Here is a 27,782-nt window from a genome sequence, read left to right on the forward strand (position 1 = left end):
GCGCTGGGACATGGGGGCAGCTAGGTTCAGTGTCATTGTGGGGCCCTCCAAGGACTGGTGCTTATTGTTTGATAGTTTCAATATACAATGTGTGTGCATGTGTGTGAGGGGGAGAGAGAGCGGAAGAGTGTGCGTTATGCGCTCATGCAAGAACGCCGGCGCGATCCGAACTTGTGTTGGAGTCAGAGCAAATAGCTGACGGAATCCAAGACTTAAACCTTCCAAATACCACAACGGGTCCTAATGTGTCTTTGGATTCTGCAAGACAGACATTATATAAATAAACACACACGGCAGATGTAAAAGCACTTTCTCCGCTGTTAACCCGTGCTATAAAACAAACAGCAGTGACAAGAAACGGCGATGTGCAACTGCTCCACAGTGAAACCGTGTGATGTTTAGGGGATGCTCAGGATAACGAGCTCTCTCTATACGGCGCATATGTGTCCATTAGCTCTTTGGGCTGACCAATCTGTGACACAAGCCACAGTCAATAGTTACTCCATCTGTCAGTATTCAAACACCTTTGTAAAAGGCCCTCCGGGCAACATTTGTGTCATTTATGATGGACAATGAACGCTCGCTCTCAACAGGAGCACAATGCTTAGCCCATGATGAGGTCACATCAAACGTTATTGTCTAGATTTGCAACCGCAGTTCTTTGCCGTCCTTCTGTTTTCACTCTCCTCCCACAGGTAAGAGGCTGTCAGAGCCTATCAGCTACCACGCCATCAGCGACACGTCTTTAAAAAAGGCAACGGGAAAGAATGAGTATGGCTATCTGGAAGGATGCGGTAGAGGAAAATCCTAATTGTCCCTTTAAGTGTGTTCCCTCCTGTGGTGTAAAGGTGCGGGGTAACGGCCATCTTAAATCACAGCCTGGCCGTGGCCTTCATTAAAGCCATAATGCCAGGCTCTCCCTTTAATGGAAATGGAAGCTAGCGAGGCTATGGGTGTAAATTAAAGTGTAAGTCCCGAGTAGGGAAAGATTTCCCCAGCTCTGACAGGTGCAGCCTGAATTAGCTGTAGTGCTGTTCAAGCAGTCAGTGGGAGAACACTGGTATTGATTTTAAGCACTGTTGCACTTCCTATCTGAAAGGGAATGTGTATTACTAGAGCTAAGCACATCAATCACTCAGCATTCTACCACTCTCCTCTGGCATGCTTCAGATTTTAAAATCATAAACAAACAGAAACAGGCCTAAACTAAAGACAACACTGGCTGCCCGGTTACTGTATTGGTTTTGCTCATGTGCCTCGTAAAATCCATCTGTGCATGTGCGCAATTGGTCCACTTCATCTTTTCTTCCCTGCGTTGACAGGGCGGCATCTATATTCAGAGTGTGTCCTGCCTCGCATGTCACCTTGGTCAAACAGCTGGCGTCAGCTCCTTGAGCTCTGGCTGTGGCACACTCCCATGTTTACGACCCGCGTGTGTCAGAGTAGTTACATGCATGCCGTGCGGCCATGCAGCGCGGTATTTCTCTTCGTGTGACCCCGCTGCTTATCTCTGCCTCCCATCATACCCTGCTGACCCAATCTAAAGGCACTAGCTGGGGGAGAATTAGCCCACTTAGCCTATTCCCCACAGGGGTCAACCCGCACACAGATATGCAGACAGCACGCCCACAATAAGATGTGTACACACACCCACCCACGTGCACCTGAAGATATGTGATGACAAATGATAAGGCAGCACTTAACCACAGGTGTCCCAAGTACGACCTCTCACCCGTGACCTTGAGCAGAAAGCTTTTCAAATAGAGGCCAGTCATCAATCAGCTCCCATCAATCACACAAAATACGCCACATCCTTTCATTCCCCCCAACCTCTCCTGGCCTCGACATCCATCACCACTGCCTACCCTTTCACTGACATCTGGAAAAGAAAAAAAAAAAAAAACAAACACTTCACAGCCTTTCTCCCTGACTCTCCTGTTCCGGAAACGCACACATGCGGCGAACACACACACACACACACACACACACCTTGTCCCGCAATGAAGACTCCTCCAAAACATGGGATGTGCTGATGTGTTGTCAGGTGATCTGTGGGTGTACACTGGGAGCTGCTCCCCGGTGACACATCTGAGATATCAACACCTGCACTGAGACGTGTCACGGGGGTTGAAATCCCCGAGCAGACCGGGAGCTAAGACCACGGCGTAACAGACAGTCAGGGGTGACAAACTGTGGCCGTGCCGCAAAAGGCTCCAACATCAAACACCGGAGTCATTTTAAGGCTTGTGCCTGAAGAAGACTAATCACATTGTTTTTAACCAGTTTATATATATATATATTTTACCTTTAGGTTTATCTACCATTCTACAGAAAGATGACAGGTGAATCCCGGACAGAGTAATAAAGGTGACTCTAATACATTCTATGCTGCTTCTCATGATTCCACATTTCACATAGTTTTATTTATTTTTTTATTTTTTTTAGAGTAGAAGCTTAAGAGTCTTGGGGCACTCAAAAAATATTATAAAAAAACCCAGAAAAAAAAAAAAAACATACAGGTGAGCTCAGTATTCTTTTGGCCTATAATTACACCAGAGAACATATTCTAATTGGCAGTGCCATTATGCAAAACTATTATCACTGTCGCTCCAAGGCAGGGGAATAAAGGAGGGATGGGTAGAGGGATGTGGGCAACAGCTTCTATGTCAATAAGCCAATGGTCCATTTACACATGGATGAGGGTTGCTAATAATGCCAACATGGCAAGTCTGGGTCGCAGGAATAATAATAAAAAAAAAAAAAGATAAAGAAAGGTTTAACATAGCTGAGCTGATTTCAAATGCATGACCATGTAAACTTTAATAAAAGGGATATTGTGTGAACAGGCTGCATTTGCTGCAGCGGTGGAATGATTGTGTGGTCTGACACACAAAGGAGCTCCAAAGAGGCCGAAGATGTCAGCCCTGAGGCTGTCCAATATGCAAAGATTAGCCAAAGTTACTCAAACAAAGAGCAGCCTACTGTTGAGGAACACAAGTTCCATGCATTTTTAATTGTCCTCCAATACACCGCGTGTTCTATGTGTGCTGTATATAATTACAGCCAGTGCTTCCACAAACACATTTTCTCACGTTAAATTTACTGCATTAAAACCGTCTCTAAACCAACGAGTGCACATTATTTATTTGCAAATTGGCCCTATGTGTATCTGCATACATTAACAAAATAAGTGCAATGCTAGAACCCTCACTCTGTTCGAAATACAGTGCACAGAAGCTCTTTTTGTTCCACATGTAGGAGGAAAGTCTGACCTCGACAGTTCAACGGCGAGCTGTCGGATAGGAGCACATTAGCACAGCATCCACAGCAGATGCCGCATCAGTGCATGTTATATTAATTGGTGTGCTAAAAGAAAATTAGTCAACATTAATATTCTATCATTTATCTGCAAACTGCAAACTTTTTCCTGAACGCCATCAGCAGTCTGTAATGCTGAACGTCCTACACCGAACTAATGGTGGCTGCAAGCTGTGGATAAGGGAAACAATCTTGTGAAAAATATGTAAAAACCAAAAATGGAAATTGTGGCTGCCTAAATGTAATACTTGTAGGGCTGTGTGAATCTCGGGAAAAAAAAACGACAACTTATGTTGTAAAAGAGGACGGGAGTGTAATTGTCTTACCTTGTTTTAGGGGATGTCGTTAGCCATTCTTCATGCTTTTCAAATGTTATCAAGTAAGCTGCAATCTCCTGTGAAAAAGAGAAGAGAGGAGAGAGGAAGGGAGTGAGGCTTAGACATGTCATCTTTAATCACTGTTCTCTTGTGTTTGTAATACATCGGTGAGACTGCTTCATTGATATTCAGACAGTCTAACCAGCAGCACAAACACAGGAAAGACGGAAACAGGGGCAGTGCCGGGGAGTTCAGGCAGGTAAACGCAGGCTGGTAAAAGTAAAATGAAAGACAGAAGTGGAATGCGGCTGAGGTCAGATCATCTTCTGAGACTATCTTTGTTACGAACGCTTTGATCACGCTCTCCTCTGAGGACATCAAGGTGCTCTCTGAAGGATTGACGTCTTTGTGTTTGAGAGTGAGCAGCTTTTAACATTTTTTTGGTACGATCCTCCCCCAAATCCCTTTGATCTGCCCTTGACACTCCTCTATGGATCAATCCACTATTTAACCTTTGAATAATGATTACACGCCTGTCTCACAATATTGACATGTGTGTATACTGATACTTTGGAAAAGGCTGTAGATCCTCTGGAGTCAGTTGTGTGCAAAGAGATGATATAGATACTGAAGTGAAAGGGAAAAAAAAAATCCTGAACTGCCATTGGCATAAATGGATGAATACTTCAAAGACTTTCATGTTTCCCATGCTCGCACTGCCTACTGCATCAATCTGAGGATACGGGGGAACACACTAAACTATACCCCGCCATTTTCTCACCAAACTAATGGGCAGGAATAAAAGCACTTTGGGTCCTGGTAGACAACCTAATGATTACCAGCGACAGCCGGCAATTCACTCTCCAGCAAGAACATTTGTCAGACTCTTAGAGATGTCTAGACATGAGGACAGACCTACACAAAGCGTAGCGTCTTCAGTGTCTAAGGTTGCACACCTGGTCTCATGTTGGCGAGCGTCAGGAAACCTTTAAGAGTAAATGTGTTCAAATATTACCTTGCCTGGTCTGTAAAGCTTTTGAAAAAAAAAAAAAAAAAAAAAAAAAAAAAATTGCCTCCTTGGAGACATTCACCTGTCCATATGGGGCTGTAACGTCTACATAAACAACCGTTTTCTCTACAGCAGAAACTAGAAAAAATATGAGGCGTACTATATGTCTCAGCACAAAGCGATCATAAAAACCAAGCCAATTTTTTTTTTTTTTTTTTCTCCTTCCTTTTCATATTTGAATGCACACATAAACTATGCAGCACGGCGAGAAGGTCCCCACTGGCTCATCAACGCCGTGTCACTAGTCTGACCTGGCACGGAAAACAGCACACTGGCGACGGCCCGCGGGGACGCTGAGGGGTGCTGCGGTGTGTGCGAGGGGTACCCAGGCTGGCAGGGGTCCCGACAGGGAGGGGGGGCGCTAACATGACTGGCACTGTTGCCTCCAGGTGCAGGCTGGAAGATAATGCCGTGTTGATTAACTTCTCGTTCTCCCGCCATAACGACCGGAGGCGCCGGGGCCACGACAAGATGGAGTCTTGAATTAAGAAAATGAAAGGAAGGGGATGAGGCTGTCAAGAGGGGCTCGGGGCTCCTCCTCCTCTCCTTTTATAATTTTTTTTTTGAAAGATATATAAAAATAAGTGGAACAGCAACAACAGTCCACAACCTTGTTGATTGAACGGGCAGGGAAGAACAAATGGGTCGCGATAAAGTTACTTTGGTGTACACAAGTAAATTAGCCTAAAGGGGCAGTGATTAGATGAATTAGATGAATCCCTGCTATTCTTTATACATTCTGGGAGGGATAAACGCCTCTTTTAGTGACCTCTGTGCATGCTAGCACGCAGCGCTTTACATCTCTTTTGTCTTTAAAATCTAGCCGCAGCTTCAGCCTCCGCGGCAGAAGATAAAATAGGGGGCCACATGGTCTTGTATTTAGAAAATGTAAAAAAAAAACACACACACACACACACACACACACACACACAACACAACAAGCGTATCTCTACCTCTGGCTCCGTCCTCACCCCTCCCTCTCGGAACAGATGCCAGGGATTATACCAACCCCCCGACCAGCCATAAAGGTGCAATAATCTTATGGTGAGGAAACAAACAAAAACAGACGTGCGGCCATTAAACAGCTGCAAGGAGACAAAGTTTGCATGGGCGGCATAATGAGAGGCTAGCGTGCGTTCAGGTTGAGCAAACACGCTCGCGGGGTTGGTGCAAGAGGTGGAGGGGGAAATGGGCATGCGGTGTGCTGAACACTGATGGTGCATCAAAGTCAAACCAGCAGCTGTCAATGGGCTCTGGACTCTATCTGCTGACCTCACTGCCTCTGGCCTGCTCTCCGTCGCTGGGGAAATATTCAGAGAAGGCTCTCTGTAAACACAGCCCCTACCTCGCCCTCCCTCTCAGGTCAGAATCCACCTCATGCAAGGTTGTTTGTGCTCCGCTCCTTTTTGCATCCCCCACTGACACCATCCTTGCCGGGGTTTCATCTCAAGGTGCTGATTAAATATACTGTACCAGCCAGTGCTCCATTCTGCATAGCTTAAATTAAGGCAAACTCTCTTCCGAGCCTGATCCGAACAAATAACAATCAGCAGAAGCTAGCAATGAAGCGGAGAGTGAGTGTGAGCCACACCGCCTCTAATTGACATCATGGTTGCAGAAAAGAGGGTCTTTCATTTTCCAGGGGAAAGAACAACCCGGAGCTGTTTGTTGTAACCCAGCCATCTCATTTGTTTCTTTTGTCTCTGTTAAAGCTGTGACACACTGTTAGCAGAGGGGGCCGCCCCGGAACATGACGGAGCAGTCTAACGGTTTCAGGGCGGATGGAGACGGAAAGGCGAGTATTTATGCGTGTGTGTGTTTTTCTCGTCTGGTGTCGTGCAATCAGAGGGCCTGGTTACTGGTTAGCTGTGTTAGCCTGGCACGTTCTCCAGGTGGTGTCACACCCCCCGTACGCGGTGGCGCCGCGTTTGCCCCATTTGTTCTCTGTTCTCGTAGCGCGCGCGGGCCCCATCCTGCATCACCTACTTTTTCTTTCCCATAAGTGTTGAGGTGAAAAGGAAAGCCACCGTGGAAAGGAAAAAAAAAAAAAAAAAAAAAAATCATTTTGAGATGACTGTCTTTTACTGTCGCTCCTCAAATGATATTTTCACTCTAGAGGTACAACGTTTTCTCCAGAGAGAATCAGCTTTTGAAATGTCTACCTGTTTGAAATTGGAGATGACACTAACATATTCATCCCATTTCACTTCTTTGCACCAGGAACAGGGATGTCAGAGCAGCAGCGGTAAACTATTCGCTGTACGGCGCACTCCATATTCTAATTGCCTCCAAATTACTTGCAGTGACAGATACGTCAGACATGGCTTGATCAGATTTCATTAGACCATTGTCCTTTCTTATTCCACAAAGTCAGCCCAACATGACACTAGTGTTTACAATAGATTCACTGTCCCGGGTGACTTGGGGCCGATTTGTTTTCTGTACCCTCGGATTCTCTCTCGCAGTAGCAACTTTGATTTATGGAAGAAAGGAGAGGTGTTGAGAGGACCAACGCTTCTGCGTTTGGATGACAGGGCTGATCACATGAAACAACTGTCGCTGCTCCATTAGAAGGACAGATAGACGTCTTTTGGCATTATCTCAGGACACATCAGGCACCCATCTCCAAAGACCATCCATAAAGCCTCTCTTCTCCATCTGCATCACAGGGCATTTGAGCGAAAGAGAAAGGTGGGAGCGACACAAAGCCAGGGAAGAAAGAGTTCTGAGCGCCACTGTGCTTCTCCCAGTTTAAATCACTGTCTGAAAATCCAGTTTTAAAAAAGCCTCAATTTACCAGACGCTACGTTAAAACACGGAGTAATGACTCACTCTTTGTTAGCTAAATGATTTAAATCCAGTTTTCACCACCGCCCCCCCTCGAAAAAAAAAAAAGATCTAACTAATACGGCACACGTTTGTCCATTACAGTATTGTTCCAGTTATAATGGTGCTCAAGTGACACTAATGAAAATGCACTTAATGAATAGCCGTATTAGAAAAACTAACTTTAGAAACACTATTGATTGCAGTAAAAGCTTGAGCTAATGAAATGAATATGAGCAGAGCAGGAAGATGTTAAAGAATAGATGGAGGAAAGTCTGGTAGGGGAGCAGAGCACAGCGCCTCCAGCCTGCCTCGTGGTTAAGTCTAGGGAATGCATCCTCAAAGCTTTGACCTTGCCCTGCACTTGAAAGCAGGAAGTGGATGAGAGGGGGCCATGGGAGGGATACGGTTAGAGGAGCCCTCCCTGGTGACCTGGGTTTTGCTGTGGAGTGCCGGGTCATCTGATATTTCCTCCAGGGCAGCCCAGGAAACCAACCTGCCCAGGGCAAGGCGCAAATGGACTGGTGGGCGAGGAGGGTGGAGGGGGTTTGCTGAAGAACCAGGCTATCACGAGATTACACACACACACAAAAAAAAAAAAAAATCAAATGCAATTAGACCCAGATAGAGACAAGCACCGGAGAAAAGGGTGGAAGAGGAGGGCGGGAGAGTTACTGAAAAGGGAGAAGATAATCAAAACGGAGGGAGGATGAAGAAAGTTTTTCCCCATGACAATGATAAATGCATTTAAAACAGGAGAAGTGTGAAGGTATGGTGATTAAAGAAGTGCGCCTCGGTTCGATTCTGCAAGCAAAAGTACCTTAGCTGAATCATTTTGAGTTTTTTTTTTTTTTTTTGTTTATACTTCATGAATTCTTAATGCACTAGCAATAATGTATCACACTCTGTATCTATGTAATCTCATACGGCCATATTACTCTTTTAAGCTTTGGAAAGTAGTGAGGTGGAGTGAATCTATTTTAGCAAGCAGTAACCTCCAGCTAGCCTTTAAGATTGTTTGAGCATGTCTCATAATAGGATGCAGTGGATCTGCTATCAAGACAAACGGTCAAGGCAGCGGGAAAAAAAAAAAAAAAAAAAAAGAATCGAGAGAGCGAGAGGGACGAGGCATAGGAGGAAAGCTGGAGAGCTGAGGAAGTAAGCAACAATAGAGTATGGAGCTGTTGACAGCTGCACTTGGCATCTGTTGAAGAGGAGTAAGGCTGTTCTATGAGTCCCTGTGCTGGGTTAAAAAGATGCCCTCTCCAGCATACTGCGCATTAGGACCTGCATGGGGCTTTCCTCCTGAAAGGGAGGGGTGGAAGTCACACTGTGTCCACTCTGTTACTCCACTGTGAAGAGCAACAGAGTTGTTCTGCTCCGTCTTCCAGCACACATCTTCCAGCATTTTGGCAACTAATGTACCGGATTTATTTGAAAACAGAAAGCGCATTGCTGGAGAAAATTCTAGGAGATTCCAGGGAGCTAACTCACAAAAAAACGCATGTTCACACATCAGACTCAGCATAGCAGCCCAGCACACGTGTAAACCTTCACCACAAAGAGCCTTACCACACGGTTAAAACACACCTCGGGTGATTCTAGTCCGTCTGTCTTTCTAGTTTGCAGTGCACCGTCTCAGCTCCTGCGCTCCAGCGCTCTCTTGCCATTGGAGGAAGAAAGAGCGAGACAAGCCGTCCACTGGCCTACATTATACATAGTTCTGGGATCAATTGTGCATTGATCCTGGATTGCTTAGATGTTTTCCAGTAGTTGGTCAATGCCTCTCTTCACATTTCTGCTTGGCATGCTGGTCATAAGACTGAAAAAAGGAGGAATTCTCCTGGGGAGACTCCTCTCACTCCTCAACGCCTCCCTGCTCCCATAATCAATGTTACCTACAGCAGCTGCTCTGCCAGCACTCTCTTTTTTGTTTACTATATCACTTCTATATGCTACATACTTTCGGAACAGAACAAGACTTAGCAGTAAGTGACAACACCGGAAAAAGAGGATTCAACAACATACGAATATGTTCAGTGTTGGCCTTTCCTTCACTTTGTCAGCCATCTCTACATCTTAAAGACACAAGTGTTTGGCCGCAATCGAGGCTTCCGGCTTGTTAGTGGGGCCTATGCTGCCGCAAAAGTTTGCCAGCGCACCAGTCAGACCACAGCTGTACAGTACGTTTGTCAGTTAACTGAGTTAAGCACGAGCAAAAATGGAAGTCATGTTTTCTGAGGGTTGAGTTTTCATTAATATTCCTTGACGTCGTCGTGATTTCACAAAAGGCATTGTTTACAAAAGAAATCAATTAACTAATGAAATGTAGCTGATATTATAACCACACAATAGATGTTATGTTTTTAATATTTTTATTCTGACTGCTTTGTTCTTCTGGGCTAAGATCGCACTAAAGGCATAATGACAAAAATATAAACTTACACCACATAAAATTCCAACCATAATTGTACGGATTCTCTCTATTGCAGGTTTTTCTGTTGTGCCTCCTGATACATTGTATGTGGGGAGGCCCGTTTCTATACATCCTTCCTCCCCTACTCTGCCTCGGAATGAGGAGCCGCCACCATATGCTGAAGCGAAAGCGTGACAGAAAGAGAATGAGACCAGGACCAAGAAGGAGCTGGCATGAGGTGGGATTGTTTTGGCTTTGGTGCCATAGCTGCTGTCTTGGACGTTCACTGAGAGGATGTAATTATTTGGCCTTGAAGGACTCCAATGTTCAGCCACCACCTCCCAGAAGCAGCAGCAGCAACGTCACAAACGAGGAAAGCGGGGAGACTAGTGTACAACCGAGGATGAGACGGACCTGGAAGACTCCGAAAAATGGTTTATGTGGGAATGGACCAACAGCATGCGGTATGTTACAGACACAGAATGTGAATTGGACATAAAGTTGACTGAGATGAAATTCATCCATCTTTGTCAGCCATAATTAGGGTGCATTGTGACCCAGTGGTTGTTGCTATGGATGTGTGTGCCTGCTGATGTAAAGCCCATATGGGACCTCCTACGGCTGTACCCTTGAGAGATGTGTCTCGTGTAATGATTCTATTATACTTCTTTCTTGTTCTATCTCTCCTTCCCACTTTCCCTCGGGCTCTAACTTCTGGCAAGGCTCTAAGACGTGTTGGAGGCTTGGCAGATCTGTGGAGCACTACATTAGTAAACAGGGCAAAAACACTGGTGTGTGCGCACAGACGCATTGTGGTGCACTACAGGACGCGGCGGGAAGTGGCTAGGTTCACTTCCTGATGCCCTGTGGCTGTCTGACCTCTGGCGTCTGCGCTGCATGTCCTCTTCATCAGCTATGCAGCAGGATGTCTGCTCCCCCCCTGCTGACAGCCCAACCAAGGAGAACGGAGAGTGGTGGAGCCTCTATGATGCCGACCTTACCCCAGCCCCACTGCCGAGACTCCAGGCTGTTCCCCAGTTCTGCTGCCAAACTTTTCACAAAACCCAACTTCTGTCCACCAAAAGTGTGAGAAAACTGCAGGAGCAGTCAAACGCACCGGGGCAGGGGGCTGTCAGTATCTCCTCTCTTTTTAATTCTCGACTATGTGTCTATCTGTTTGACAGATGCTCTTGTTTTCTCAGCAAATATTGGAAGTGCCATGTCTGACTGTACGGCCAAGCACCAGCTTGATTCCTAATGTAGTTTCACAATTTCATAGAGTGTAGACATAAATGTTACAGCTGTTGCTTCCCTGTGCCGCCTGTGAGGACGATATCGCAGCGAAATTCCAAGGATTCCACGGAGAAGGGCATTAAATGTCATCTAAATATAATTGAGGTGTGATTTCTCTCTGAAGAGACATTATAAGAACCGAGGCGCTGTATCCTCAAATATCACAAAAAATTTTCTCCAAAGCGAAGGAGCGACGGCACCACGCATAAATGAAGTGACAGTGGAATTTAGAAGGTCACCATTCACTTCATATCAATCAGCTAATGTCAGCTTTCATTTTAAGGCTCCTGCAGGACCTGTCCGGAGAGAGGGGGGCGGAGATATTTTCAAGCCTTCCTCAAAAGGCGCAAATTGGCAGAGTTCTGTCTCATGTGATCCTGAAAGCCTATTTATTTCAGTCTCCAAAATCAATTAATGCCCGCATTATCCTCTGAATTCCACCATTCACAGCAGCCAAATGACTGGGGCACCCTTGCATGAAACCAATTTTAACTTTCAATCCGAGACAAGCCCCAGAACCACCTACAGGCCTTCCATCTGAATTGCAGCTATCCTTGACCACGGAGTCATGCATGTCTGCCTATGAGCATATGGCGCATATCTGTGTGCGTGCGTTTGCATAAACAGCACGGCGTGCTAGGAATATGTGAGGTTATGAAAAGTTTAGAGTGCTCGGTTCAGGGTGTTCTCAAAGAGCGGCCGCACAGTGAAAAGGCTCGAGTACGAACATTCAGAACGTTCTGACGGGAGGACAAACTGTGACACGAAAAGCGACGCGTGCTCCACCATATGTAAAGGCAAAAAGAGGCGGTGGAGAGGGAGGAGAAAGGAAAACTGTGCGAAAAGGTACGTTATGTGTAAAAGGGCAAAAATGTTAAGTGTTTAATTGACCACACTATATGTTGTAAGGAGATACGGAATGAAATATTGAGCCAAACTGTCCTGTCCGTCCGCGGAGTGACACGCTCCGCCCTTGAGACGGGAGAGAAAAGACACGAAGACAAGACAAGTCTGAAATTTCACCAAAGAGACGGTCAGATCTCCAGCTCAGGCCAATTAGTCGACAGAAACCCTTTTTTTTCCGCTGTTCGTCAGCATGAAAGGATCACCCTTTGTCTGTCAGACTCAAGCCTTTATCCTTTATTGCGGCTTCCTGTACACACATCTGTAAAGCAGACAAACACATGCGCGCGCGCACACACGCACACACACGCAAGCACGCACACACTTTTAATTCTTATATGAACAAGTTAGATTCCTGCAACTCCCTTTTCTGCCCCTGTCATCTCTCTGTCCGCCTGTCAGCACATGCGTGTCCGGGCAGAGCGCACACATGCGAACGGCGAACGTGAACGCAGACGCACGCGACGCAGCACCAGTCAAATCCAAACTCGAGCCGCTCTCATTTTATCTCCTCTCAGCTCCAACCATCTCACTGACTGATGTGATTGTTAGTTTTGGAGGAGGGCTCTCTTTAATTGAAGTGGGTGTGAGTGCATGCGTGCGTGTGTGTGTGTGTGTGTGAAGCTATCTGTCCAAAGCCTTGCTTGGCCATGGCTGCTATTGTTTGGCCTATCAGACAAGCTGTCAAGTGTTTTCCCTCTCCCTCTGTCTCTGTTTCTCTCTCTCGCTCTCTCTACGGCTCTCTGCCGCTTTGTGTTCGTGTTACAATAACGGGAATGTGGGACTGAAGGTCACGGGAGCCTGGAGTCAAAGCAGCGAGCCGGCATGCGTGTTTCGTCTCCTAACATCAGACCCCAACACCAGACATCTATGTAACACTAACCATACACATGAGATACAGTCAATGGCCACTCAGCGCCACTAATAATCATGTTCAAGGTCATTTTTACCGATCTGAAGCTACCAAACACTCGAGTGCACCCGTGCGGCCGTATACATTTCACTTATTTTTCACTTAGTGAACTTTTCCTTAACTTTCCCGCCTCTATCTGCATACCCCCATCTGCCTCGCGCGCATTATCAGTCTCGCATCTCTCCCCTCTAAAAGTTGGGCCCGTGGAGAGGGAAGGCGAGGGGCCTGCTCTTTGTGAAGGCTGCTCTCCACAGACGGCGGGGAATCGATCAGCCAGACGCTCCAATGGGCTGCTCCTTTGTGAGCCCAGTCTGGCTCAGTGCAACTCTCCTCTGTTTATCTCCCTCACGTCGCTCTCTGGCTACATGCTCTTAATTAAACATGCCGCATGGCTATTAATTGTCAACCAGATTCAATTTGTTCCCCGGGCGCGCTCTGAATGGGCCTCTCGTCCCAGAACAAAGGTGTCCGAACAGCCATGTCAGAGTTGAACAAAGGGCCCAAGTCATCACTTCTATCTCAAACGGCCTGAGTTACTCCGGCTCACGGGCAGCCACTGAATGAAGTGTTTATACAGGCAGGTGTTCAAGAGGCATTCAGCGAAAACTGTCATGTACATTGCCACACTGGCTTTTTTTTTTTCTTTTTTTCCTCCTCACCCACTTTAGACATAAACCAAGCACTCCGTCTGAATTTAGCTACCGCACCTCTCCAAATTGTCATAATGCTTTTACCTGCACTAATACCCATTCAGTAAATACTCTAAATCAGCCTCGTTTTTTTAATCTTGTTAGGTTGTTTTTTTTTCGCCCCCCTTTTTACATAGAAACTCTTTTGACAAATTGTGGAAACAAATAAATAAATAACCCAATGACTGCTGAGATGAATCTGGGAGTAAGCAGCTGCCAAGGCATAATATAATTCATGGCCATGCATCAATGTTACTGGAGACTGCTCCAGCACCCAGCCAGAACCCACAGAGCCAGGTGCCAACACATCCATCCCCTCGCAATTCCCTCATCTGTCCCACCTCTCAGTCACTCCAGCCATCACCCCGATCAATGCTTCCTTCCCAAAAACCTAAAGCTCCGGGCCTCGGCCGGTGCCAAGAGAGCTGGTTGGGGCTATTGTGTCAATGCCTGAACCCATCTACAACGCAACGATAAACCTGCCCCCACCGCGCCTCCTATGTCACACGCTGAGCGTACGCCAAAGCGAGGGCTGTTCACACAACCTCACATAGAGATGTATGTACCATTGTGTGGCGAGCCTTGTTCAAACACTGTGTTGGGGAATTTTTAATGAGAGTTAGGCGAAGGTGCTGTAGTACAGAGAGAGAGAGAGAGGAGATCTTCTCCCCAGTGAGCTTGTGTGCCTGCCTTTTCAGCAATCCCAATATTTTGCTGCTGGTGGACTCACTGAGCAGTTGAGGAATTACTTATTTAAAAGATAAGGTTTCCTCTGTTGTCAGCAAAAAAAACGCCTCTTGTCCATAACAGGAGAAAACCAATGCAGTGTGAAATCAAAGGTCACCCGGAGACAAATAGCACTAACTGGCAAGAGCAGGGGTGACAAACGCTCCCTCTCTGTGCTCTCCAAATTAATTAAGAGTTGAGATTTAACATGGCATCACCAACACAAAGGAGAACAAGCAGCCTTGTTGTTGTTTAAGCAAGACCTTTAAGAGAACAAACACGTTCCCGTTCTCTCTGTTGTAATCAAAGCATGTTTACCCATGTCTCTCAAATGACTGTTTCATTGAATGTTTTATGTGGCAGCTTTGAAAAGTCATTGATCTCAGTCTAGGCTCTGAGATGCCTCTGTTGAGCTTACTTCAGCCTCACAAGTCAGCCCGCTTTCAGCCCAGGTTCCTTAGGGCACCGCATTTAATGCCCTACCTCAGGCAGCCCGCTAATCCACAGCATTCGCAGGTGTCTCTGTCTGGCCGTGACCACGAGATAAGCGCAAGCCTCGAGGAGACAGCAGCGAGCAATAGACACAAAGAGCACGTAGGAGTGTGTCCCCGCATCCAGTCCACAGTCAGTCACCCATTTGAGGAGATGGGCTGAAAAACAGCAGGCCCGAGACCGAGCCTGGATAAGGACACCTCATCTGGGAACAGCTAGCGAGGAACATCTGCATCCCCTTATCTCCGCGATGGCTGCACAGTCGACCACAAGCGACACGCCGGCCATTTACTGGATTACCCTACAGTGAGGTGCTGCCCGATGCTCTTTCACAGATCGGTGTAGTGGAAATGTTTATACAGATCAAACTGGGACGAGAAAGATGTCTCGGTGTCTTAGATAAGCATGAGAAGCCAGCGTGCCGGCCTCAGGCACAGATCGCAGTGCACTCACCTAGCATTGATCCCAGTCACAATGCTCAGTCAACCAATTGTGGACCAGAAAGTTTAATTAGTCCAAAGAAGTAAAGTAGAGAAGTCTCGATGTTGAATATTATCCCTGTACTCAATCTATTCAACCGGCGTTCGTGTGGCCAGTGTTTAATACTCACTGAATACAGTCAAGAGCCAGAAAAGATGAATATAACTAAGAAATGTTTAATGGTTTCATTTCGGAGCAGTTAATTTTACAAGAAAATATGTGGCTCCAGATAGAGAGCATGTGAGAAATAAAAGTTTAGTTAATTAGATTTACTACGAGGGGCAGTTAATACCCACTACATAATATCCTGCAAATATATTGCATTTACAAAAGCTTCATTTATATCGCATTAACAATGAGGGGACTATGTCCTTCCTGTTGGTGATATATGGAATGGGGGGCTCACAGGACGCGGCTGGAATGTACCAATCACATGTAAGGTCATGTTCAGCTGCAGCTTTTGGCCTTTTAATAGTCATTTATTGTTCATCAGGAGCATGAGCGTGTGTGTGCATGTGTGTGAATGTTTGCAGGAGTCTATGTGTTTTATGCGTTCTCTACCCCCAGTGGGGGGCAGCACCGCCATGGCCTCACTGCCTCCACCCACTCATCCATCCCACATCTTGTCTAATTAAACATCGTTAACATTCATCCCAAGGTCTTATGCAGATGAGCACAGAGGGAACGTGGTGCACTGCGCATTAAGAAAACAACTTGGGGGGTGGCAGAGAGGTGAGCTCGGGGATGAGACGGGGTTGTAACTGAATTGAGACGTGCCTGGATATCTCCGATTTGACCTCATTCATCAATTAATTACCACCATTAGCAGGAGGTGATGTGGAACCAAAGCTGAAATCACTGCACCGTGGCTTCTCCACCGCCGGTTTGTTGTCCGTATGCGCGCGGTCACATGCATATGACAGACAGGAGCCCATTAAGCGCCGGTCCAGGTATGTTCGAGCGTCGCTCTGTGTATGTTTACCTGCAGAATGACCCGAAAAGCAGACAGACAAACTGACAGGCATCCAGCCAAGCGCCGCCATCGGTGTCTCCTCAACATAGCTGTGATCACAGCTCAGGCCTGTCATGTGGCTGTCACTCTATCACTCACAGTTACACACACACACACACACACACACACACCATTGTCACACCACACCACGCCGCATCCGTGCAAACGCCTACTGTACGGTCCCCGTCTTAAAAGACACACTTTTATCCTTTGTGCTGTTGCTTGTAGGGCCCTCAAGCTCTAATTTGAAAAGCGCCCTGGCAGCATTAGCTCTAGGGACGGTATCAGTCAGAGAATTTAATGTGCACGAAAAACAAGAATCAGAAAACCATTTTCAATGGAGTCCATGTGAGAATCCTGCGTCATTTTGCCTACACATTGCGAAGGTACTAGTAAACATTTCAGCTACTCATATGTGAGATAAAAAACATGAAGCTACACTTCGGTTACTCATATTTGCGTTCGTTAGAATGCAATGCAATGCAATGATCATAACAGAGGCGCGTATGAGTGGGGGCATCTGTCAGAGACGAGGGACTAGGTTCGTGCACTACCTCAGGCATGAATGGCAACTTACAGCATTCGATCCAGCAGACTAAAAAAGGTTTGAGAGGCTGTGGTAGATGATATGGTCTGAAGGAGTGCCTGCCAGGGCAGTGGGGCGGGTGTGGCAGCAAGGCTGTGAGTTATGCGCGTCGCACTTGGACTCATATTTTTGAGGCCAAGCTGATGGCTGGCCATGCACGGCAGCACAGCACAGCACTTCCTAAGATCCTGTTTGTAACTGTCTGTGAACAAGAGCCCGAGGGAGGAGTCTGCTTAAACTCACTCACCTTCACCGCCGGCCTCAGATTCATCTTTGTGCACAGCATGCATCCTGCACTTACTTCCGCAACACATGCGCGGAGACAACCACACATGCAAAATAAAATAAAAAATAAATAAATAGTACACCAGCCCTCACCAACTTGTCACACAAGCGGTGTGCAAACATAGCACAGGGTCAGCACACCACATGTGGGACTTTGCAAAATAAATAGTCCCCCTCAAAGGACCAGTGTCAAATAGGCATGCATGAAAAAGCACAAAAAGCACTTTGCCCCCCATACATATGTGATGCGCGACAGCCAAGGTCCATCCGAATCTTATCCCTAACGGCAGCCACTTGAATCACCTTCAAGGATCAACCACTTCCATTTGATTCTTTGCATCTCTCTACCACTTCCGCTACCCCGCTTGAGATGAGCCGTAGCAAAAACTAAAAGCAGGGGGCGCTGTGTAGACAGTCAAGTGCTGGCAGTGAGGGTGAGGCAGGCGGGCTCAGGAAACGATGATGAAGTACAGCATTAGTGCAGTGATTAACTCCTTTTCTCGCTCTTCCTCCTCTCGTTCAGTCCCATTTCCTCCCACTGCGGGACGGGAGGGGAGCCTCTGATCAGCGTGTGTGAGATTCCCTTGACACACCGTCCATCTGTGTGTATGAGCTGGCAAGCCAGCAGGCCTTCTTCACCAACATGCTGTTGAGATCCCATCTCAATGTCTTTCCATTACAACCCTTTCCTCTCTGGCTCTCCAAAACAGCACTGAAACTTTGATGAGATAGTGTCCCATTTAGCACTGACATGATGCCCACATGCTACGGAGTCTAAATGTGCAAAAACCACTTGGATCTATGTGCCATACAAATCAAATGGAATGAATTTTACATAGGGCTAAAGACGAAGTTTGCGTCTTTGGCTCATGTCTCTCCTCCACTCTCTGGTTTGCTATGTATAGCTTGTGAAATGCTGTCATGCACAGTAGAGTCAGACAATATCTGAACAGGCTGGAGTATGTCTGAAAGCAGGACACTATGAGGCCCTCAAAGAAGAAAAGTCATGGTATTTCACGGAGCAGTATCAACAACGCTAGACGAGAAAACAACCAAACTCATCTCACTTTTTCCTGCTATCTATGTCATCTACTGGTGTCTAATAAAAGTTTAGAAAATAAAATATCTCTATAAAAGAAAAGTAAACTTATTTTCTTCACAATTGTATTTTTTATCTTTAACTGGAACATACCGAGTGATAATTCATCCACAGAATAAATAACCAGAACTACCACTTTCTGGTTGCAGTTAGTTCATGTCCATCTAGACTCGTGTGATACATGATGTTAAGTCCTTGAAGGAATTCGATAGAAATATTTCAGCAGAAAATGCTGATGGCAGAGGCACATTAGACCTTCAACCTTTCGGATGTTCAGTCACGCCCTCATTTGATCTTACTACATTTGTGCAATACTTGTCATAATAATCATATAAATTCTTGAGTTATGGCCAAATTGGTGTTTTGTGTCGTCTAATCAGTTCATCATCTGAGTCAAAGTGAACTTTTGTGTCAGTTTTGAAGAATTTCCTCAAGGCATTTCTGATATGGGACATTCAGGCTTGAGTTATGGCCAACAATTTTGAGAGGTCACAGGGACCTTGACCGGCGAGCACCAAAGTCTAATTACTTGAACCTCGAGTTAAAGTGAACGTTTGTGCCAAATTTCAGCAAATTCCCAGAAGGCATCCTGAGATACTGGGTTCATAAGAATGGGCCAGAATGCAGCACAGATAAATGGTCAAAACGTGTGTTAACATCAGCTTATATTTTAGCAGCTCTCCAGGCTGACAAAAAAAAAAGGTATTTGTTACATTTCAAAATTAAAAACATTTTAATCTGAACATGTGAGCGCGAGGGGGAGAGACTGTAGCGCTTTCTAAGCGGTGACCAGAACGCCAGGTGGCTGCGGTAAATGACCTGCATCAACGGTGCAGTAATAGTTTCACCTCAGAGGCTACTCTGTGATCACATAGCCCCCACACATATCAGATTGCATCACCACAAGCAGGGAAGTCCTGTTTTTCTCACAGGTGCACAGAAAAAAAAAAAGGCCGGTGAAAACCCAGCAAGGTGAAACCCACGATGAATCACATTCTCGTTTTTACTCCAGATGCGATAACTGCATGGTGCTAAAACAATTTTGCCCTTCTTACCCATAATGCAACAGTGAACTAGTTTATTTAGTCTGTGCAGAATCAGGTGCATTATTTATTTATTTTTGTTTTACACAAGGTTTTTTTTTTTTTTTTTACCAGATCCAGTTCAGAGATTCCTAAAGGTACAGTCACACCAACCATGCCGACATAAAATAACTAATGACAATGAAGGCCAGCTGTTACATCGCCTCATGTCACCTGTCATCAAAAAGTTGCTCTTGAACACAACACAGAGAATACAGCCAACTGCCAGCTGGCACGTCCAGTCTATCTGCATGAAAGGAAATAACCCTCCATACCAGCAGGTGGCACTAGTCTGTGTTCAGTCATTCAAAATGGGAAAAAAATGCCACTATTAGCTGGAAGGCTACAGACATCACATGGAACTGGCCTTTCCTGACTCATGCTGATAAGTTAAAAGTCTATATTTGATTCACTCTAGAATATTTGTGAATGATTAGATGAAATGAAGAGGGACTTATTTGTACTTTGTTTTGTTTTCTCCTCTGATTCACTGGATTTCTAGGAACGAACAGTCAACCAGAGGGAAGTCTTAAGTGACTTGCTCCGATTCGACATGCTGAGTCGTCGTGAAAAGCTGCCGACAGGTGTTAGACTGTTGCCAACACTCGCAGACACATCATCAGAAGTAGGACCGCGGACGCTCACCGATGGCTTGACGCCGGGCAATTGGTCAACTGTAGACTTGGTGTGTCATGGCCTTTAGAGCTGTGAAAATAATGCTGCATGAATTACACACCATCTGCACCTTCTGGTTAATCACAGATAAATATTTTGTCACGATTTCCAATATAATCGTCCCTTTTGTCGTTCGGGCAGAATTCAGAACTCTGCAACATTTCAAGGCTGCTGCTGCTATTTTCTGCAGAGGGAATGAAAGCCATGGGAGAGAAGCACTCTGTCACACAGACTGGCAATCAATGTTAATCGCAACAGCATTTACAACGTTTTGAAGATTTTGTAGACTCTTGTAGACTATTATAAGTATCATTAAGTGTCTTTCGGTAAAGGTGATTCTTACAGTGGGTTGTATATCACCTATTGTCTCTATTTCTCTCCTGGCCCTTATAAATTCTCAACAATTACATGCCAAGAATTCTTTTTTTTTTTTCTTCTAAGAGTAGAAATTACAGCTGTCTCCTCTCCTCTCTCTCATCGTGGCATCGCTCATCTATTATTCAGTTTTTAATTTGGCTATTTGAGGTTTGTTCCCTCGTTTGGCGACAAGTAAGCCTCTGCTAAACAGGCACCTTATCCATTACACTAAATCTAGCACACAGCAGACAGCATTCTGGAATTGACCATTAGAGGGGTTATTGATATAACCACCATTCCCTCTCGTCATTATCCCTCTAATTTATCCGTAATTGTATAGCAGCTTTTTGAAGTTATTCTCACCTTGGATGCAAAGAGAAAAGATCTTCACTTTGTGAAACATATCCATGTTTGGGTGGTGTGAAAAAAAAAAAAACCTACCCATAAAATTATGAAGGGCCAGCGTTAATTCTAGGCAAAGCCAGGGCTCCATTGTGGCCATTTTGTTCAAGAGCTTTTGTGTTTGTGACAAAAGTTTCCAAATTGCAGTCGGCTTTTAGCCAGGGTACCATCGCACTTTTGGTCATCATTACGGAGAGAGATAGGCCATTCTGACTGATCTTCAGACTCCTATAATCATATGCAATTGTGGTAAAGTGAAAAGAAAGACATGGCTCTTTACTGGGATCTATGGCTCATTGTATCTTATGTGTCACATGAGCCAGGAATCAATAGCACTCAATAGTCTATTAATAGGCAAGTCTTGGCTCTGTTCAGACTATAGCACCAGCCTGTCCACTAGACCAGGCCATGAAAAGAAGAGGGTGCAATAGAAACCAATCCTCGCTCTTCTGTTAACAGCGAAAGCCTCTTAATCATCTCAGTTTCCCATTGACTTACCGCTTTCTCCCTCTCACCGAAGGCCCATCTTAGAGGGGATAGTTAACCCACCCCCTCGGCCCCTCCTTGCCACGGAGAAGATGACTCTGTCTATTGAGGAGTATGGAGGTGAGGTCAATGAGGTTTTCTTCACTTTGCACTGAAACATAATTCCAGTCTGGACTGATATGTTTGGGCAACAGCTCAAAATGCGCCCTGCACGGTTGTACCTGTGCAGAGCGCCACATTAGCACCTTAGCAACTTAATCCTTACAATTAGAATTCATCTGTATTTGTATAACAATGGCTCATTTCCACATTCGCCTTCGCTGCCCTTTAACAGGAGTGATCACTGATAGGCACTTGACAAATACAAGAGCGTCTCCATTTTAAGTATAAGTGATCCGCCTAATAGACCGTAGTAGTTATCTGATAGAGACACCAAAATCAGACTGCAGTCGCTCACTCGTGCAGGCAATCACAGGACACCTGAGTAATATAAAACAAATATTGATATTGATCTGCAGTCTTTAATTTCCGCCCACCTCTAATAATGCTGAAAACCAAATAGAGCTCCCGGCCTTCTGCTGTTTACCATCTCACGCAGATTACTGCATCAATTCTGGTCGAAGAAGATGCATTGATGAATTGCTTTGTGTTTGCTTGGGCCTGTTATTTTGTCAAGCGCATTTATTACATACTGCACTTATAGTTTAAAGATGTGGTTTCCCATTGTCTACTAGATGCAGGAATACATCCCCTTCGCAGTTTGGCTTCTCTGTTCATTTTCTGTATGTGCAGTTTGATAAGGGAATAAGGTGAGAGAATAATCTTGCGTTCGTCTTTCTCTGCATTTTCCCCTCTGGTTCTTGCACCACCTTGGGTACAGTCAGAAAGGGATGTAACTATGAAGGGGAGGTGGTCAGCATCACATGGTCTCCCCTTGGTAGTTGTGCGCCGCCCCCCTTTTGGGGGACGGGGGCTGTCACATTCGTCTTTGTCATGGCGCGGCATGCCACCATTCATCAGGGCTGCCAGCAATGGCATCCCTTTCCTCTGTGTGCCCGGAGACTGGGCACGTCTGGGCCTGACTGCATCCCAGATACACACAGAGAGCAACACACAGACACTCTGATGGATTCATTTATTAGGCCTTTCATTACCCAGGGGGCCAATGGTGAATCGCAATGCACTGAATGCCACAGCATTGCACAGCTATGCCGCTGCCCTCTAGGCCCACCGCTATCACGGACAGGCATTCAGAGGACAGAATAATCTTCTCAACAGTGCCTCATTAGACACTGGAAGCCATTTGGATTACCAAATGAGATGACTAATTCAACATAGCCACAGCTACAAAAGGTAATTTGTTCATGGTTCCCTACATGTGTTCTGCAACGAACTTTAAAGAATATGATCCTGGCTTTCAGAGACATTGATCCAGCAAGCACATAATTCCTCTCACATTTTTTTTTTTTTTCCGACTACACGTTAGGCAGGAGAACATTCCCTCTGTTTTATTATGTGGCCCAGTCTGCACTGCTCCCATGGCTCTATGAACCTTGTTTTAAAAAGACAACTCCGAATCAGTTCTTCTGTGCGTGACAGCCTGCAGATTCCAAAGCAATTGGAGAGAAAGAAACCACAGAGTAGATGTGTGAGGATAAAGTTCAATACTGCCTGCAAAACTTAGTATTATTGATTGCCCGGGATGGTAAATTCAATATAGTCTAAAGAAGTTAGAATTGTGGATCTACAAGCCAAGCAATTCAATAGTGTTCATCTCATGCAATGGTGAGGATCTGGGCACTGTCTGATTCAATCACAGAAGCGGTGGAGAAGGCTAGCAGCGATGGAAGCGCCAACAAATGCAATACGCTGCAGCTTCAGAGAGGATCTTTTGGAGTCAACAAATTTAATAGAGCCACTTTATCCCCTCATATGTTCGTGCAACTAGATTTAGAGTGTGGAGGTTCCCCCTGTGAAGCTCCTACGAGCTGGGGAGTTTATCCTAAATAAACTGTCGTCTTTATTGCATCTTTCTCCAAGTCCAAGCCAAGCCCTGGTCTAATTACGACAAATCCACCGCATGTGTTCGCCATGTTTACCAGTCATGAAGGATGCTTAAAAAATCTGCTCAAAGCAACTTCTGTCAACAGCAGTGGCAGAAGGGACACATCTTAGCCTCCCTGCAAAATATTTAAGTTTCACTCTGGGTTTAACTCTGCGTGTAAACACTAGACTCCTTGTCTCCGATTCCACTCTGAGGAAAAAAGAGGCAGATGGGAACAACTGTCTTAAGGATAAAGAGGTTTTCATCTGACGAGAGAGACGCTCATTTGAGAACCACAGCTGAAATTCAAAATCATCGAGTCCTGCGAGACCGTGTACGGCTCAGACACAGGCACAATAGCGACAAGACTCTCATCTCACCCCGGACATTTACAATCAAGGCCAAATTAAGTGTGGCATAAATTAGCCACCGATAACATAAACTAGTGCAGAGGGGATGGAGGAGGGATATGATGTACACCACTCGAGAGGATACGATACATTTCTTTTCAATTAAAGGTTTGAACAACGTCAAAGCCTAGCTTTAAAATTGCCCGTAATAAAAAGACTCATTTGAATATTTGCTCCATTCTCTCAAGATATTAGGATGAGGAATCGCTCATTAAAAATGAGAAGAAGAGGGGGGGAGAAAGATAAGTATTTCTAATTGCTGCCATGTTTGTTTCCTAATACGTGACCCATGACACTACAATTATGCGGTTTGAAAAGAAAACCGAAAAAGAAAGGAAAGGAAAGGAAAGGAAAGGAAAGGAAAGGAAAGGAAAGGAAAGGAAAGGAAAGGCAGTAAAGTGTATTCTAGGAGGAGGCGTAGACGTGCTAGGAATGCTCAAATACAAATTTAGCTGTGAGGAACCCTGAATAACACAGGCACTGGTTGTAATCCCAACACTATGCTGCACTGTCAAGCAGCTAATAAAAATAGGCTGGTGGCAGATCAAGTCTGTGATTCAAATACATTCAAAGCCTTTCTTAACTGAAGTGCAAAAATCCCATTCTGGCTCATTTTCAGACCATTTTTTTCTCTTTTTCTTCACTCTCCCTTCCTGCTTGTCTTATTGTTCCCTATGTCTCTCTTCCCTCTCTCCCTCCGTCTCCCCATCTCCCCCTCTCACAGTATCATTGCTAAATCTATTTGGAGACGCCGCTGGGAGCAATTGAGCAGAAATGGGTTTGTGCACATCTTGAAAACTGTGTCTGTCATAAAAAACACAAAGGTTTAGCACAAAAAACTGGTTAAATATCCATGTGTCTGACCACTGGTAGCCTGCAGGTGTCCTCAGCTAGGGCAACTGTTGACTTGGAACAACATCAGAGCAGCACACCCACTGACTGTACTGGAGCTTTGCTTTAGCGATGTGTATACCGCAAAAATCAATTCCCTGTCTGTCCGGGGCTGGTACGTGCGCTACACAGGCTATTACACAACTTGACCATACAGAAAGAAGGATGACCAGCGAGTACAAATGTGCAGCTATCACAATAACAACCGCGGCACAGCTGAGCTCGGGAAAGACGTCGCGTCCTCTCCCTCTGACGAATCAAGTCGCGGGGACGGCGCCATGTGACGGCGCTGCTTCCATTTGTCGGAGTGAGATAATACGACTTCAGCTAAAGCCTTCTGAACCTCAAAGAGCACGTTCATCTCCATGACTTTGAATTCATTACCCATCAAAGATAAGTCTCCTTTTCACACACGGAGCTCTATTTGTCAGTGTCACCACACAAAGGAGAGGGGCAACTTATTCATGCCAAACATGCCTCCAGTTTCAACTTTTGGTCGCCCCTTTGAGCACTGTTTTTTAATTAAAAGAGAGTCCCCTTTCTTCTCTCTCTTTTTTTAAGCAGGAATGTCTCTTTGATACTACTTTCCTCAGCTCGAAATAGTCACGATAACATATCTTTCAATTACAATTTTATTGTGACTACCATCTGGTTGCCATTCAACCTTTCTCTCCTCCTCAAGCCACTGCGTACCTGCAAAGAGGAAGAAGTGACACATGGGTCTGCATGGAAACGGCTCCGATTTTCACCCATCACGCGGTGGCAGGAGAGGGGGGCTTTTATCTGCAAACCGAAGGGAGCACGCGGCGACAGGGGAGAAGCTGTGGGGTGGCGGCGGAAGGGGGAGGGGGGGCGCTGATGAGTGGAACGCATTGTGAGGGGACGGCGCTGACCCAACTCCCTTCATCCCACACCTCGGCCGCTTCCCTCTTCACATTGACAGGCGGGTAGATTGAGGGCTAAGATTAGCAGCCACTTTCTCACAGAAGGCCAGGGAGATACAGTATTGAGAATGAATGGCCACATCATGTTGTCAATGTTGTAACCTTGGCAACAGACGGAGTACTATTTTAGTCCCCCCACCGGCCACCGGGATGGTTGAAAGGGAGAGCTGAAGCTTCTCGGCTTATAATGTGTATTGTTCACGCATACTGTACATGCATGTAGAGAAGGGGAACCTTAGAGTCACGTATCTTTAGTTATCAAGCCTTTCAATCGATATCTCCGTGCATTAACTTCTTCGGTCATCTCAGCAGTTAAGGCCAGACACATAAAACGTCAGACGATGGTAATATAGTCCGTAGGTGCACACTAGGTGAAATCCATTCATGAAAATCTCATTCATATGCTTTCAGCCGGACTGTATGAGCTGTTTCGAGTGTTGGTGACGAGCCCTTCAATGATTTATGTGTGATTTTGAGCAATCAAACCTGCAGACGAAGACAAACCCCGGCCAATGGGAAAAAAATAAATAAAAAATACACAAAGCCTACTACAGAATCTACGGCTATGGCTGTCAGTCTGTTCTCCAGGTCACTGTCACATCATTTTGAACATAAGTGGAATCTAATGCATCCTGTTTATTTGCAAGTCAGGAAAAAGTGCTCAATAAATCAGGACAACATGCCGGGAACGACAGGCCCTTGGCGTCATACACGCTGCCAATTTTGTCTGAAATCAGCTTAAGGCCACATTTGCAACAAAGGGGAAATTAACAAATATTGTCAGGATTCCGATATCAAACACATTTTCTTTCATATTATTTTGAATTATTGACCCACCTCCCGCAATAAAAAAAAACAAAAAAAAACGGCCGGAACAACCTCTTTCCTCTTCAAGGGCAAACTGGCACAAACATTGGTGTGAAATCATTTGTTTTGTGTTGTGTTGTATGAAATAATTCCCCATTTGCTTCTTTCCCCTTGTGATTATTTAGGAAAAGCTGAGTGAAGTCAAAGCGCTGTATTAAAATCTAATCTTCAAACACCAACCTGGCTTCTACTGATCAGCTATGGGCTATTCATCACTGCCATTACCTCACCACACATTTTTATCCCTTCCTCCTCCACTGCTGCTGGCCAGCTCTCCCCCTTCTCTTTCTCCATTTGACTGACCTCACCTCTCTCCCTCCATCCCGAGTCCCTCCTTTGATTTACAGCCTCCTGTTTGTCCCATTCCACGCTCTTTCCTTCGATTCATCCATTATTTCCTTCCAGCTAGTCCCTGTGGTTTTTTTTCCCCACATTCATCCTGATCTCATCTTTTTTTCCGTGGACTCTTGCCATTATAATTCTACAGAAAACATTTGGGCCTATCGTTGGCCTCAGTCGTTTACAGCTGTTGGTAGAACCCCACCAGAATTTGGGGATGGATTTATGATTGGCGCGATATGAACCGAGCAGGTTGTTAGGCACACCTTTCTAAAACGAATGCTGTCTGATAGCAGTCATAAAATAAATCCGACTTTCGTTAGGGTCATACTACTCAGTGTTGTGTAGAGGTACTACTCAGTTTGTGATTTTTGTGGTGTTGTATTCCTTTCTGCACTCCATTTATATCAAGGTAGCCAGCCGCAAACTTCAAGATGACCGTACAGTTGAATTAACACCCCTCTAAAACGCTTCCAACAACAACATAACCTTTGTGAAGGTAGGATTTTTTAAAGGGCATGATTTCGTTGTAAAGTTGTTACATAATCGTCTTGAGCTATCATCCGTTACACACCCAATTCTGGCTACGCCGGAAACCGACACGTATTGTTTGTAAGCACAGTGTTAGCAGCTGCGCCTTTCTTTTATCGTATAGCTGTGCAGAGAGGCAGTTTTGTCTCGGTAAGAATGCTTTTCTATTCTCACGTACTTTGTTCTATTAATTTTGCCTGGTCGCTGTGCACATCTTCAGCAGGGGGTCCCACTTTCCGCCTTTTTGAAAAGTTAAAAATAGCACCACTTCGGGGCAGTTTAGCTGCAAGTGTTTTTCTTTTACTTTTCGCCGGCAACTGGAGCTGCACA

At 45.4% G+C, this 27,782-nt stretch overlaps 1 protein-coding gene across 9 annotated transcripts in view; it reads right to left on the bottom strand.

The window, feature by feature from the left end:
• The window catches only part of camta1a (calmodulin binding transcription activator 1a), a 256,185-nt gene that overhangs the window by 136,322 nt on the left and 92,081 nt on the right, over nt 1-27,782 (bottom strand). For all 9 annotated transcript variants that reach the window (XM_047600161.1, XM_047600193.1, XM_047600168.1 and 6 more), the window contains one exon: nt 3,645-3,712. In XM_047600161.1, coding sequence (XP_047456117.1) covers nt 3,645-3,712 — 68 coding nt within the window. The remainder of the gene's footprint in view (nt 1-3,644; nt 3,713-27,782) is intronic.

This window comes from Mugil cephalus, chromosome 1, assembly GCF_022458985.1.
Source record: "Mugil cephalus isolate CIBA_MC_2020 chromosome 1, CIBA_Mcephalus_1.1, whole genome shotgun sequence".
Lineage (NCBI taxonomy): Eukaryota > Metazoa > Chordata > Actinopteri > Mugiliformes > Mugilidae > Mugil > Mugil cephalus.